This window comes from Sardina pilchardus, chromosome 8 (genome assembly GCF_963854185.1).
Source record: "Sardina pilchardus chromosome 8, fSarPil1.1, whole genome shotgun sequence".
In the NCBI taxonomy this organism is placed as follows: Eukaryota; Metazoa; Chordata; class Actinopteri; order Clupeiformes; family Clupeidae; genus Sardina; species Sardina pilchardus.
In genome coordinates this window covers 5,919,818-5,935,215 of record NC_085001.1, presented here as the reverse complement: position 1 = coordinate 5,935,215, position 15,398 = coordinate 5,919,818, and the positions used below count along the sequence as shown (strand labels likewise).

Here is a 15,398-nt window from a genome sequence, read left to right as displayed (position 1 = left end):
CTTGCTCATTGCCGGCTCTTATTTAACTTTTGCGTCATAAGTGTGCGCCCTCGCATTTTTGTAGTTTCTAATAGCTTTTTGCTCATTTCACATTTCAATTAGTATTTTAAGCGTATTATTCTAATCACAACGTTGATGAAATCGTTTAGGAATATGTATTGACACTGTTGTCAATAAATGCTGTTTTGCGTTAAATTCGTTTTAAACAAGGTTATTTTAAACTAGCTTAGGAGTAGGCTAAGCTACACTCTCCACATTGGATTTTTTAACCTTAGCCTTGGCTACAAAATTAAGTTAAACTAGGCTATCATATTGAATATTTTTTTTATTTATTATGCCTACCATTGTTCAATGTCTCAAGATTGCTTTCATGTTGTTGATCTGTCTGAAATAACATTAGGCTTACTTCAGGTGTAAGGCAATGCTAATTAGTCTCATTTTTCCCTCAGGGCTCAACTGTTCAGAGGAAAGTTACTGAAACTCTCACCATTAATCTTTAAAAAAACACACACACACACACACACACACACACACACACACACACACACACACACACACACACACACACACACACACACACACACACACACACACACACACACACACACACACACACACACACACACACACACACACACACACACACACACACACAAAGCCCCCATAGAGATCCCTGTCACACAGGACCAAAGGTAAAGTCCCAAGGCTTCATGTTACGACTCTGACAATGATAGGGAGCAGTGGACAGCAGCCTGAAAAGGCTGAAGGGACAGGCAGACTGGGTTCACATAATTACCATGGTTTTAAGTGGCTTCGCTGTCGGTCTTGTTCCCTTTTAGGAGTATCAGCTCTCCTTGCAATTGGCATCATTCATAGATCTTGAAGTGCTGTCTGCCACCATATGAGAATAGCCTATTCTGAATGGTCACTCATGTTTTAATTAGGAGAATTAACACAAATGGGATTCAATGTTATCTATTTAATACTATATATTAATTACTATGTTGGTTTGAAGTAGGCCTACATGTATTCAAGATCATCCTTATTAAAATAATTTATTGAATAAATTAAGTTTCATACATTTCAACAGCATGGTCACGTTGTATTGCATTCAAGAGTTATGCTTTTCTTGTAACCTTTGGACAATCTTCCACGCAATCTTACTTATTATCAGTAGCAAAAAAGGTCTCAAGTTGTATAAGTCCAATCTTCCAGCAGAGGGAGTAGAAGTCAAATAATTCCCAACATGAATCAGTGGCGACCTCAACCTACCTACTGTCAGATTAGGTAACAAATTGCTTGAGGCATATCTGTAGTCACATTGACAGCTGTCCAATTCATAAAGCTCTTCAAGAAATTAGTGATTGTAAATGTTTCAAAATACATTTTAAGTATGCTGCTAATATGTCTTTATATTTCAATGTCAGAGTATAAACAATACAGTACATTCAAGACTATTATAGCATGGATTTGTTTCAGCTTGACTTTAAAAAACAATTTATATCCACTCATAGTTATTATCCCATATATTTTGTTAAAGACTTAAACCTTTAAAATATTCCAGTAGTTTTTTTTATTGTGTAGTCTAGCCTATTTAAATGGTATGTCTACAATGCTTTTAATTGGGCACTAAAACTTCATTTCACTGTAGATTTTTTAGTGTATGCCTACATTTTTGGGGGGAGAGATTTTATGAATGGCTAACGGTTATTCTCAGCACAGTATGTCACAGCCATGATGATCATTCACATGCTGCTGTAGTTGAGAGCTTAGCAGTAGGCTTCATGAAAGGCCTAAAGCCTCCACACAACCACAGCCAGCACGCAATGGGTTGCACGTGGGATCGGACAGGCCCCTGCGTCTTACGGATCTGTGTCCTGTCTGGTAACCATTTTATTCGGCTGATAAGCAAGCGGCCTGGAGAAAAACAAGTGTAAAATTACTTCCATTACCCCCCCTCCTTGTCTTTGCAGAGAGGTATTTCAGTCGTTATCGTGTCTGTACTTGGTGAGGTGAAGAAAAATGTAATGGGCTTTTAAGTGTTGTAGATGACTGCTGAGGTCAAGAGATTTTTGTGGAGATAAGAAGACAAAGGACACAAGTACCTGTAAGAAACATGCATATTTATTTTGACAAGAACACATTAAATAAACTACAAAGGTACTTCACTTATACAAAAGATAGATTATGTCCCATTTGTTATGACCAAAATAACAATAATTTATTTTATAAATTAAATTTTCACTATCATATTTACAATTATGAAAAAAAAAAAACGCATATTCTTTCCACACTTGTCCTCCTGTGGTTCAAAAGGACATTGTTCATCGTTATGTTCATCACACCTGGAGCACACCAGTGACACTCCACTTGAACCACAGATGCACATTTGCCTGTTTTTCTTTTCTCTCTCCATCCATTCTGAGTCCAGTGGCACGCTAAGCTTGGCCTGCTCTCCAAATGAGATAGAGGGGAGACTTTTGCATTATTCACCCAGCTATCCAAACAGATTTGACCTTGTTAGAATTAAGCTGTCAGTGCAGGTTTGTGACTTGCTGATTTGATGCTGGATGTTTTTTCCCTTCTTCCTTTCTTTGCCACTATACGCTCTCTCTCTCGTCATCTGGAGGAGACAGCTTTGCATGCATGAGCGGCTCTGTACCTCACGGACCTGCAGGCCTGTAGCCGCGCCATAATTACAACAGATTCAGCCAAAAAAAACCAAAAAAGAATGACACTCACACGCGCGTACACACTATTAGGTCATTTAAACCAACTTGATGCACAACGGTTTCTCTTACACACAAGCAGGGCTGTGTATGGGAGGCTGAGTGGGTGGCTATCGAGCTGACATCTAAAGCTGTGTTTGCTAATTCCTTGGTAAACAGAAGTGCTGCAACAGAATAAACACCTAATAATTGCTATCGTTGTCTGACACCACGCTTCACTCCCATTCATTCATCCATGGGTCTCAAGCAATCCGGCTCCACAGAACACACACGCAGAACACACACGCAGACCACGTAAGTACTATAAGTGGAGCTCATAGAGGACTAAGTGCACGCAAATAATTTCGCGAGATCGAAAACAAAGTTAAATTTCCATTCAACTGACACCCACCTACTGTGAATGTGTGTTTTTTTTTCTCTCTGGCAGATACAATCCCCTTCCCTTTTATCCCTTTTTTAAAAGAAAAAACAACAATATTAAAACAAAATCAAGTGTGAGTGTGGTGCGCCAGTCCAAACATCTGGCAGAATATCAGAAACTCCCTAGAGCAGAGCCGTGCGGTGCCGGGTGCACAGTCACAACAAATGCTTTCTCACAAGAGCCAGGGGTTAACACAACCACACAGATCTACCTTTAAAGAAAACACTCAGCCTGCTCATTTATGCCAAGCCCTTATTCGCTGCATCTCGAAAAAACAAAACATCACAGGGGTCAGACCTACAAGGACCTTGAACGTGTTTTTGCACATTGAATTGCCCATGCAAATCATCACCGCATCGCACAGCCAGCCGTTGACTCTCGGCACTGGGGAGGGTTTGCATGTATTAAATATGAATGCGTCGTCTGCTAAAAGCTGTGATGAATCTGTCTGTGTTTACTCGTGTAATTTGTGCCCTTGGAGAGCGTCCTAAGGGCCCGTTCTGCTTTGAGGAATGGGAAACATTCGAGCCGAACGAAGAAGGAGGGGGAGAAGAAGGGAGAAGGAAAAAAAAGTGCTTCAATGGCGAGGTTGTGGCGGAGGAGAAAGAACAAATTGTTTTGAGGGATTTCACCACTGCTATGCTGAGGATGACAAGAAAAAAGAGTGGGCATTTTTTCATCGCTGTCGTCTTGCCCAATCACGAAACACAATGGCCTTTAATCAATCCTCAGGCCCTAACCAGAGCAGCATGGGCCTTAATGTCCCAGACCAGATGGATTTGGTGGTATAAAACAAAACATGAGAAAACATTGCATTTGACACGGTGCTTCTGAGATACACATTAATCATATAGCATAGCAAAGAGGCAAGCCTAGCATGTGGAGCAATTTATCATGGGGCAACAAAAGGAAAAATCGTTCTCTCAAGTTTTTCAATGGCGACCAGGCGGGAGCTTTGAACCTTTTAGGCACTTAAACAAGAGTCAGAGTTAGTTTAGATAGTTTAGACCCGCGCCACAGCTAACGAGCTCAGCATTTCATGTGCTCCCTGGAGAAGACTCCAACATGGTGGTCACTGAACAACCAACTCCGACCACCGGCCTTGTCACAGACTCCTGATAATTCTCGAGCCGGTCGGTCCTCTGCTCTCATTTTCGGCTCCGCTTACGAGCTTTGGTCATCCGAGCGTGCAGCGAGATTAGGATCTATCGTTTCCCTTTTGTGGAGCTGCTCTCATGGCAGTCCTGGCACAGTCCTGCAGAAGTCACCTGGGGAGCAAGGCATTTGCAAGTACACAAGAGCTGACCCATATGAAGCAGAAAGGCCTTTTGAAAAGGATCCATCTCGCTTTCTCTCTCATCTCCCCCCTCTCTCTCTCTCTCTCCATTGCTGTCCTTCAGAAAAGGCCAATTGTTCAGGGTGGCATTTTGCCAGTGATGAGGAAGACCCGTTTTGTGTTACCCCCTCTGAAGGGAATTGTCTCTACTTTTCCACGGTGAAGGTCTCATCTCGACTGGCCTTTGTCAGCAGAAATCAGTTACAGCTTGGCCACAGAAGGAGGGCTGCCTTTTCTATTGTTCAACAACAGTGATATGTAAGAGTAGACCGTTGTTTGTGTGTGTGTGTATGTGTGTGTGTGTGTGTGTGTGTCCTCTCTCTCTGTATGTGTGTGTGTGTGTGTGTGTGTGTGTGTGTGTGTGTGTGTGTTTGTTTGTAAATGTGTCTATGTCTCTATAGGGTGTCTGCATGTCTCTATTTGTCTGTGTTTGTTACTTTGTGTGTATGTATGCAGTACAGTATGTGTGATTTTGCTTTTGTGTGTGTGTGTGTGTGTGTGTGTGTGTGTGTACACCCTTGTGATGTAGTAGCCATTTCCACAGGGTCACTCCCCCAACAAGAGAAGATCCCCTCATGTCATGGGCAAGTTCCTGCTCACTAACTGGAAGCACTGGGTGCAGTCCCATCTGCCATCCCAGCGGCTGATGGTGACTGTGACGGTGCTGCTGGGGAGCTATGGGGCAGCTGGAACACTGACAAGAGCCGTTGTCCCCCGCGCCCCCCCCCCCCCCCCCCCCCACACACACACACCGAATCAGTCTCTCCACCCTCACCTTCATGCTTGTGTTTTTTTAAAATATATATATATTTATATATATGCTGGTCCCTTTGACAGTAGCAATTGTGTTTTACTGTAGGTCAGTCGGTTAGCGAGTCAGCGAGTTAGCTAGTTAGCTTTCAGCACGCTTCTTCTCCTGTTAGTCCCTGAGGCAGGGCGACCAGCAGGCGAGCACAGCACTCGGTCACCCTGTGTGTGTGTGTGTGTGTTTGGGAGGAGGAAGAGGAGGAGGAGGAAGGAGGGGGAAGGAGGGGGGCGGAAGAGGAGGAGGAGGGGGAGTAGAACTGCACAGTCTGCCCGTGACTCCGTCTGTCTGTTTTGTCTGTCTGTCTGTCCGTCTCTGTCGTCCTCTGTCTCCCTCTTGGCCTCCTAGTTGCCCACCAGTGGGCTGAGGTCTCCGTGGTGGTTCTTGAGCTTCTTCTTGAAGAGCGAGATGGTGGAGGGCCGGTAGAAGATGATCCAGGGCTCCGACGCCGCGTTCTGGTTACACGGCTGCATGTGCTCGCCACTCCGGATGGAGGGAAGGGCCGAGGACCTGCGCAAAGGTGCGGAGGAGAGGGGGAGGAGAGAGGACAAGGAGAGGGAGAGAGAGAGAGAGAGATAAGTTGTTGAGGATTATCTTAGGTGTAAGGTGTTATTTTTTTCTCCATACAAGAATGCTTGCAGTCAGCTTGGCTTTCTATAAGCGTCAACAATAAACAAACAAAGACAGGGCAGAGATGACCCAAAGACACAAGACTACCAGATTCCTCTCCCCTGACAGATCAAACAGCACTTTCACTCTCCTTAGCTCATTACAACTGACTTCAGTGCTGATTCTGAACTCCTCGCTCTATTACATCTACAGTATAGGAAGACACTCGATATAATTACAGTTTGTTTCAAGCTCTTGTTATCATTAATAGTTGGCGTATCTGTCCCAAAGAGGAATACACATTTATATATATTTATACAATATACACTGTCCTGTTCCAAACCAAGGGCTGGCTCTCACCAGAGGTCTCTGCTGTGTGGGTGCAGGATTAGGCTACTTACTTGACCGTGATGTGCAGCAGCAGCTTCGCTACCATGGCGATGACTGTCAACGTGAGCAGTGCTGCCAGTGCGTAGATTGTCCACACTGCGACAAAACAATAACCTATTGAGCTGCAGTTCACATCACACACATCAAATCATATACCATTAACAAATCATAAACATAGGTTGAATATTTTTTCTTATGGTTTAATATATTGCAAATAGCATTGTAAATCTTTTAACAATATACAACTAATTAACAAATGAGATGACGTGTATTAGATTAACTATAATATAACCAAAGAGGCACCACACACAATACTGTGATGCTCAATGGTGTTTTTTGCCCCCAACGGCACCTTCCAGGCAGCACAGCCTAAAAAGGCACTACCTTTACCCTATTCCTAACCTTAACCCCCTCAACCCTCATCCTACCCCTAAACTTGAAGGCAGCGCTGCCTGGAAGGCACCATTGAGGGCAAATAATACCAAAGACCATACTGTGATACTGCTGTATGAGGCATGTTGCAGATCAGAAGTTAAGGTAAGGTAAGGTAAGGTAAGGTACTTTTATTTAAATAGCGCATTTAATGTGCACTGAGTGCAACCCAAAGCGCTTTACAGAACACAGAGACAGTGCCGAAACGGAGTGGCGTAGTCGCCAGCGTACCCATGACAACACAACAAACAAAACAAATTCACAAAATAACAAGACAAGATGCCGGACGGAGTGGCGTAATCGCCAGCATACCCGTGACACCAAGACATACAAGACATACAAACAAATAAACAAATGTTAAATAAATAAGTTAAGGGGCAATCGCTGAGAAGAGGAGCAAAAAGGAGATGGACACATACTGGTACTGTGGCCCGTGGTCCGGCCCGGTCCGAGCCACTGACCTGGCATGCTGTGCTCCGGCTTCCCAGGACTGGACGTGATGACGTAGAGGATCTGGGAGGACTTGCCGCCGTCGCCGCCGCTGGTGTTGGACTTCTCCGTGATGCCGCCGGCGGAGTTGGGGTCCACCGTACTGGTGTCCTCTTCCTCAGTGTCCTCATCCTCCTCCTCCTCCTCCTCCTCGTCATCCACAGGCTTGGGGCTCTGGCCCTTCAAAGCTGAGGAGCAAAGAGATCATGAGTGCGTGGCAATTACAATGGGAGTTAGCGTGTTACTGTGTGTCCACACCGCCGGCGACTTGAGCTTCCAAAATCGCTCAGGACGCCCAGTAAAGGACGCTGTGGGAAGCTGGGATCAGCTTGGATCCTTTGGCCGCTCTGACGTAGTAGCATTCTATGTTCGTTGAAAGTCGTTTGGTCGCTGAACCGCGTCATAGCTCATTACCATAAAGTTAAACCACTTTCAACTTTCTCTAGTCGCTCAAGACGCCCAAAACGCGACGCCGACGGATTGGTCGCTGCTGGCAGCTGAGAGAAGCCGGCTTCCATTGAAAATGAATGACTTCCGGAATCTTTGGAAGCTCAAGTCGCCGGCAGTGTGAACACACAGTTAGATGTTAAGGCAAAACCATCTCTGGAACTATAAAACTACAAAACTACATAAAGTGTATACACACACACACACACACACACACACATACACACACACACACACACACACACACACACACACACATATTGTGGAGTACTACTAAGTAATACTAAGTATTCACAGACTCACACAAAGCTCAAAAACAACCATCCGTCTAAACTCAGCATCCAGTACCTCAAATAGCTCAAATAACTTGGCCACATGAAAAACAGGCTTCATACAAAAACTCTCCTTTTTTAAAGCAACATTTGGTTTGGAAACAACAAAAAAGGGGAAACACACAGAAAGAAATGGCTCGAAACTGGAATGCTTAGAGGTTGAACACATCAACCTGCCAGTGCTCCTCAGCGGAGCCAGCGGGGAAAGGAGTACAACCTCAAACCGAAGGGAGCAGCGCTTGTCTCCGCACACAGCCAGCGGTTAGCTTCACTGTCAGTCACGCTAACTCCCGGAGACGCTGTTTGGGTGAAGGCTCCTCGCGGAGCCCGTCTGAAATAGCAGCGCCGGCCGCGGCCCCCGTGGGGGTCTACTCTGCTAGCTGGAGCGCACAATGAGACTTCAGACACGCACGCTACAGCGGAACGCACTCGGCAGACAATGGAAGATGTATCGATTTCACGGTTCTAAATTCCACGTTTTGGGGGCCTCTGTTCTCACAATTGTGCTCCTTAACTGTGGGTTACGATTCTTGGGCGACTGACAGAGGTCTCTCTTGACGGGGAATGAACAAAAAAAAATATTAAAAAACACAGTTTCATGAATTATTTGGTCTGACAGATGAACCCAAATAAGCCATCCACCTCAAACAGCACGAAGACAGATTAAAGATTGATACTGCTTTCCAGCGACAGACACTTCCCCCAGACTACGGCGTTCAGTAAATATTTCACGTCGAATTAAATAAAAATGAGGATGAGATTAACTGTTCTAAAAAACAAGATTTATTTTCCTCTCTCCTCCCTGTCTTTCTGTGTGTGTGTGTGTGTGTGTGTGTGTGTGTGTGTGCCCGTGTGTGTGTGTGTGTATGTGTGTGTGTGTGTGTGTGTGTGTGTGTGTGTGTGTGTTTGTGTGTGTGTGTGTGTGTGAGAGAGTGTGTGAGAGAGTGTGTGAGAGAGTGTGTGAGAGTGTGTGTGTGTGTGTGTGTGTGACTGCAGATAAATCATGGAATGGGGGTCCAATTTTGCATGACATCACACGATTACTCACAAAGTGCGATCAGTGTGTAAGCGCAGCCATCTGAGCCAGGAAGTCAGCGTGCACCTGCAGATGCAAATAGCATTTCCAGAACGTGGCCTCCCCCCTCTCCCCCTCTCCCCCTCTCCCCCTCTCCCCCTCCCTCTCCCTCCCCCCCTCTCCCCCTCTCCCCCTCTCCCCCTCTCCTCCACCAGACCCTTTCCATGATGTCGGCTCTTAAAAAGCCTGTTTAAAAGGCCTGGCCTGCCTCTCTAGTGGCAAACAGCGCTCACATCTGCTTCAGCTTAGCAGGCCCCTGTTCTAGTTCCGGATCGACTGTGGTCCATATCTGGGGCCGGTGCGGCCAGGGCCCGTTCTCCATGGCTGGGCTGCTCCCCATCATGTCTCAGGGGGAAAAAAACTCGGAACCGTCGGGCCTTTGATTTGCATTGGAGCGAGGCTTCATACCTCTCCAGGCGGGGCGACCAGTATAAATATTTTGACACTAAATCACACTTTGGGGCCCTTTAACTTTAACAATATACTGTATAACACTCTCTCTCTCACACACACACACACACACACACACACACACACACACGGCACACAAGTGCATTAGCAAACACACAGAAACCTCCAGCGCTCGCTTCAATGCCATTAAACTGAGTTTCATCATTAACGCTGGATTTCTCACAAACGCACTGTGAACTTCACTGGCTAATCTGAAAGGTCACACATAAATGTACAGATGAAATCACACCACAGGCCAGGTGACTGGGCTTTGATGTTAGGAGAAGGGAAGGTGTTAAGTGGACCTACACCAAAACTATATAGCCTAGCATTAATCATGTTTTTACTATTATTTATTTACTTTTTCCCCTATTTTCCCCAAAAACACTTCCTGTTAGAGATTTTTTCGTCACCCCTGGATCCAGGATGCCTTAGCATCACCCAAGGCATATACTGTATGCAGAAAATGTCATGCTTCTATCTACTACTTAATGATCTTTCACACCATCCACTAAGAACAATAAGAGACATTCTTTGAAAGAGCCTACAGCAGAATATGGTGCTCTGTTTTGAATAGCCTATGTACTGTAAGTCATTAACATTATATTACAAATTTAATTTACTTTAATGCATTCAAGGAATCTATAAAACTTTGCTAGCATCTTACCTTCATAGAGCACAGCAAAACCTTGAGCTTGGTTGATTCTGTCCGAGTAAAAGTACAGGATGACAAAGTCCGTTGTGACATTGATGGGGGTTCGCGGCGGGTTGCGTCCGTCAAAGCGAGCCACCACCTGATTGGTGTATCCATCCAGAAGCTCCACCATGTCCTTCTGGTCCACGATGTCGAAGAAGGTGAAGTTGAAGAGGATGGCGGCCGCCCCCGGCACTTGCACGGTCCAGTAGCAGACTCGGCTCGCCCCGTACTTGTCTGGGAAGTCGGGAGAGTAGATGACGGAGCCGGGAGAAGAGTAGTTCCCCCCACAGGCTCCAATGCGGGCTGCAAGGTGACACACACACACACACACACACACACACACACACACACACACACAGACACACACACAAACACAGAGGGGAAAAGACCAAAAGTGATTGTTAAAAGTTTTGAAATTGCTGATGTCAACTCTTACTGTAATTATTCTCACACCCAAGGACTTACTTTGTTTAAAATGCTCCTTTATTTAAGAAGAACACATACTTCATAGTCTTTGAAATACAATTTGAAATGTTTAATTAGCATTCAATTCTGTTTGGAATACAGTTTATGTTGTGTCTAGAAATGTAAAAAAACCACTTCAAAATCACGTAGTCTGGAGGATACAGCTACATGTTTTCCAAGTGTAAACTCAGACTGAGAGCAAGCTACTGCAGCCACCACAGTCTGCCTGAAAAGTAGCGTCAGGCATAAACACACCACACAGATGTTGACAGCAGCTGGTGACTGTCACTCATACACACACACATACAGTACACACACACATGCAGGCATGCAAACACACACAAACACAGACACGCAGGCACGCAGGCACGCAGGCACGCACGCACGCACGCACGCACGCGCGCACGCACACACACACACACACACACACACTGCCTCTACTCACTGTCGAAGATGATGACGCGGCCGTCCCCACCGCACGGCTGTGTGTGGTCACCAAAACACACGTGGTTGCACTCGGTGCTCGGCGCCTCCTCGTGATGCTGGCGGTCCACGTCGTTGCCGCAGAAACACGCGTAGCCCGACTCCATACCGGCCAGCTACACAGCATCAACACAACAGTTCCATTTCACTCCACTTGTTTCTTTTTCCCCCCCATCCCCACCCACACAAACACAAACTTTTCATATTCTGCTGAACTCAGCTGTTTATACAGAACTCTGAGAAGCTAAAGCTGTCCCGATGACTCATGCTGTAGTAGTTGTGGTGCTTTGGATGTTGAGTAGACTAATCAAAAGCCTGCGCATCAAACAGCATGTCACTCTCATGCCAAGCCTGAGTACTGCTGTGCTGGCAGCTTCCCATAGATATTGGGTGACATTTTGTTTAATCATCAGTAGACAAATGATCATGATCGTTTCTGAAGAACACGTGGGACCGGTTATGTGGTTACCCGCAAACGTTGCTCAAAAAGCTGCCCGGAGTATCATCACCTTAACTGCCCTTGATTGAGGATGAGGGGGAAGACTGTGTGAGTATGACAGTAATCAATGTGCCTAGCAGTGAGTGAGCAGTGTGGTGCAGGACATCAATATGGCCGCTGTGGGCTCAGGGTCATCTGCACTCATCTGAGGTCCCTCTCTTTCTGTCCCTCCAGCAACTCTCCTTAGCACAGGACTCTTCTGTCTATGTCCTCTTTTGTGTTTTAATTGTGCATGATGTCTGTTTACAAGCTTCATGACATGCATGAAGGAACAGGGAATTCATCATCATCATCATCATCATCATCATCATTGTCATCATTATCATCATCACTTCCACCACCATCACGGCTTTTGTCACAAAGAAACTTTACAGATATATTGAACTGAGCTCTGGCGTTTATATACAGTTTATGCAGTGGTTGTACTCAAGTGGCCGAAGTGACTCATGCTCGGGATGTTTGGGCCGCGTAGAATAATCAACGTTTGGAGTGTGTGGATGAACCAACCCACCACAGCAACAATCCCATCAGCACTAATAGCCTAGTAGTGTCACCACACATTACATTACATTTGGCCGACACTTTTTAACCAAAGCCACTTACAACATAGTAAACATTTTAGGCTTTTAAAAGCAATTCTAACAACACAAATGTTTAAAGCTGAAGACACACAAAGGAACGCGAGGAGCAATGTTCCTGAAGATACACAAAGGAACGCGAGGAGCAATGTTCCTGAAGATACACAAAGGAACGCGAGGAGCAATGTTCCTGAGTATTGTTGTTCTGGCAAGTTCCCCATGACGTTGGGCAACGAGTCGTTTTCTGGAGAACTTCAATCATCAGCCGGAAAATTGTCGTGATCATCCAATCAGACCACATGAAACCGGTTATGTGGTTACCCTCCGCGCTTCAAAGAGCCGCCGCACATATCATCCATCACCTTTTAAAGTGTTTCTAATTAGGCTTTAGGCAAAACTGTGAGAGCCGCGCTGATGAGTGTGCCCAGGAATGAACTGTGTGGCACAAGGAATGCATCTGTGGGCTCAGGCACAATGCAGCTTCTCATAGCAAGTGCATTTACATTTCCATCTATTCATTTAGCTGACGCTTAGGCAGCGAGCGCCACTGACTCCAAGGCAACTTGTGGTTCAGTGTCTTGCTCATGGGTACAGCAGTGCAAGTCAGCTTTTAAGCCCACAACTCTTTCAGTTGGCTCCACAGTAGGCCTGCTCCTTAGCCACTAAACTACCACCAACCCCCTTGGGGATCAATAATGTATCTATCTATCTACAGTATCTATCTATCTATCTATCTATCTATCTATCTATCTATCTATCTACTGTATCTATCTATCTATCTATCTATCTACTGTATCTATCTATATATCTATCTACTGTATCTATCTATCTATCTATCTATCTATCTATCTATCTACTGTAACTATCTATCTATCTACTGTATCTATCTATCTATCTATCTATCCCAGTTCAGCTACCTCTCTCTCTGCACCTCTTGCTTCCATCTCATATACACACTGGAGTTTTGTCAGCCAGGCTACACTGGATGTGCAACTGAAGCACTCCCTTCGCGAAGCATAAAAATAGTTTTGGAAGACTGGTCTAATTTTGTTTTTAAATGTAAGCGCCGCTATCATGCCTGGTTACGGCAGTTCCCTTGATTACAGGGGAGGCTAATTGTTGCAGCATACGCTTCGCAAACGGAGGCTTCTGCCGCACACGCCTGCTGTAGTGTGCCTGTAAGGACCGCATGATTTGTTTGTTTCAAATCTGCGTTTTAAATTTACATGTATTTACATACATTTCCACACATAATGACACGCATAAAGGCACACTGGCTCTCGTCGTGTTGCAAAGCCAGTCTTCCTTCTCTCCACCCAATCCCCACCCACTGCAATCAGTGCACCAGTGCTCTTGGACCTTGTTTAAACTAGTGGACACACACACACACACACACACACACACACACACGCGGTCTGCCTCTAGTCTGTAAATGTGCAGTAGGTGATCCTGTACTGTAGCTCAGTGGCTAAGTCGCCAGGCTAACAGCCATCCAGCGACAAACGTGTACAACCTGTGATGATTTACTTCACTCACACCATATAGCGAATCCGCACACATTTTAGAATTCTTGAATTTCCCCTTTGGGGATAAATAAAATATCTATCTATCTATCTATCTATCTATATCTATCTACATTTACAAAGTGAAAACATCCGTAATGCATCATTTGTGTACATGTAACAGTATAGCAATGGGCCTGGGTCATCATGGGTCACTGTGAGTGTCCCTCTCACCTTGTATCTCTGCTTCCTGCACAGGCTGATGCAGGTCTGGATGGTCAGCTTGTTGGACGTCTCGCTGCTGCCCGTTAGGGTCAGAGGATCGCCGCTGTCTTTGAAGCAGCCCAGGTTGCCAGGCACTGCAGATAGGAATGAGGGAGAGAGAGAGAGAGAGAGAGAGAGAGAGAGAGAGAGAGAGAGAGAGAGAGAGAGAGAGAGAGAGAGAGAGAGAAGCGTTTTAGACCACCTGTTCAAGGAGGGATTACTGAGGCATGATTATCCCGTGCTGTTCTTTATTAAAGTGAGAGAGGGATGTTGGGAATTAAAAGAGAAATACAGAGAGAAAGAGGGTTCATTTTTACATGCAATTAGCACCACAGAAACACACACACACACACACACACACACACACAAAGTAAAGTCTGCCAAAAGACCAGGCACTTGCAAATCATTAACTCCGTCTCCCGTAAAGCGCTTGGGCCATGGTGTTTCAGGGAAAAGGGATGTTGGCTTTCACACGCTGTGATTAACACTCGTCTGATGGCTCTGCTCCAGGCCTCCCCAGGACGCTCGCCACCGGCCCGCCGGCTGGAAACACCGACGTGTGTGTGTGTGTGTGTGTGTACTGTACGTGTGTGTGTGTGTGTGTGTGTGTGTGTTCGTGTTCCAGCGGGGTGCTTCATTGAAGAGACGCGTGAGCCGGCGGGGGAGGGCGTCATCCCCATGGAATGCGCTCTGGTCGCTCTGGTGTGTGTGTGTGTGTGTGTGTGTGTGTGTGTGTGTGTGTGTGTGTGTGTGTGTGTTGGCCACCAGAGTGGGTGTTTGTTAATTGTGAGGTGACGGAGCTCCAGCAACAGTCACGGATTGAAAATGTGACATTCATTCTAATTCCTCAGCCTACAGCACAATGTGCCCAAACATGATGCAAGATACACTTCTAATTCACGGGTGTTCCTTCACCTGTCTTGATCTACTCTATCCAAACACCTTGTGGATCAAGTCACACCAGAAGCAACCTCTTACAGTGCTGTGACCAGACCACAGGAAGTCCTGGTGGGCTTTGGATGGGAGAGGAGAGGAGTTAGTGTGGGGGCCTTGAAAGAGGGCTTTTAGGAAAGGGGCACTGGAATCTGGAATCTGCATTGTCTGGTGGAGTCAGGAAGAAGAGGAGGCCTCTTTCTGAATGGCAAAGAGAGTGGTGGCATTTGTGTGTGTGTGTGTGTGTGTGTGTGTGTGTGTGTGTGTGTGTACAGTATGTATGTGTGTGTAGTGTGTACAGTACTTGTGTCTATCTGTGTAGAGTGTGTTCAGGCGTGTGTGTGTGTGTGTGTGTGTGTGTCAGTGTCAGAGAGAGATATCCAAGCCTCAAGGCCTTTCTAGATATCATCTGAATTCCTAACCACACTTGAGGACACTACAGCATTTATTTCCTACATCAAA

General features: G+C 45.7%; 1 protein-coding gene across 1 annotated transcript in view; it reads right to left on the bottom strand.

The window, feature by feature from the left end:
* Positions 1 to 5,261: 5,261 nt before the first annotated feature.
* kremen1 (kringle containing transmembrane protein 1) overlaps positions 5,262 to 15,398 on the bottom strand; it is an 11,194-nt gene continuing 1,057 nt past the window's right edge. Inside the window, exons 2-7 of the mRNA XM_062543835.1 lie at positions 13,974 to 14,098; positions 11,123 to 11,276; positions 10,183 to 10,515; positions 7,184 to 7,399; positions 6,302 to 6,386; positions 5,262 to 5,801 (exon numbers count right to left, since the gene is read on the bottom strand). Coding sequence (XP_062399819.1) covers positions 5,636 to 5,801; positions 6,302 to 6,386; positions 7,184 to 7,399; positions 10,183 to 10,515; positions 11,123 to 11,276; positions 13,974 to 14,098 — 1,079 coding nt within the window. The 3' untranslated portion in view covers positions 5,262 to 5,635. The remainder of the gene's footprint in view (positions 5,802 to 6,301; positions 6,387 to 7,183; positions 7,400 to 10,182; positions 10,516 to 11,122; positions 11,277 to 13,973; positions 14,099 to 15,398) is intronic.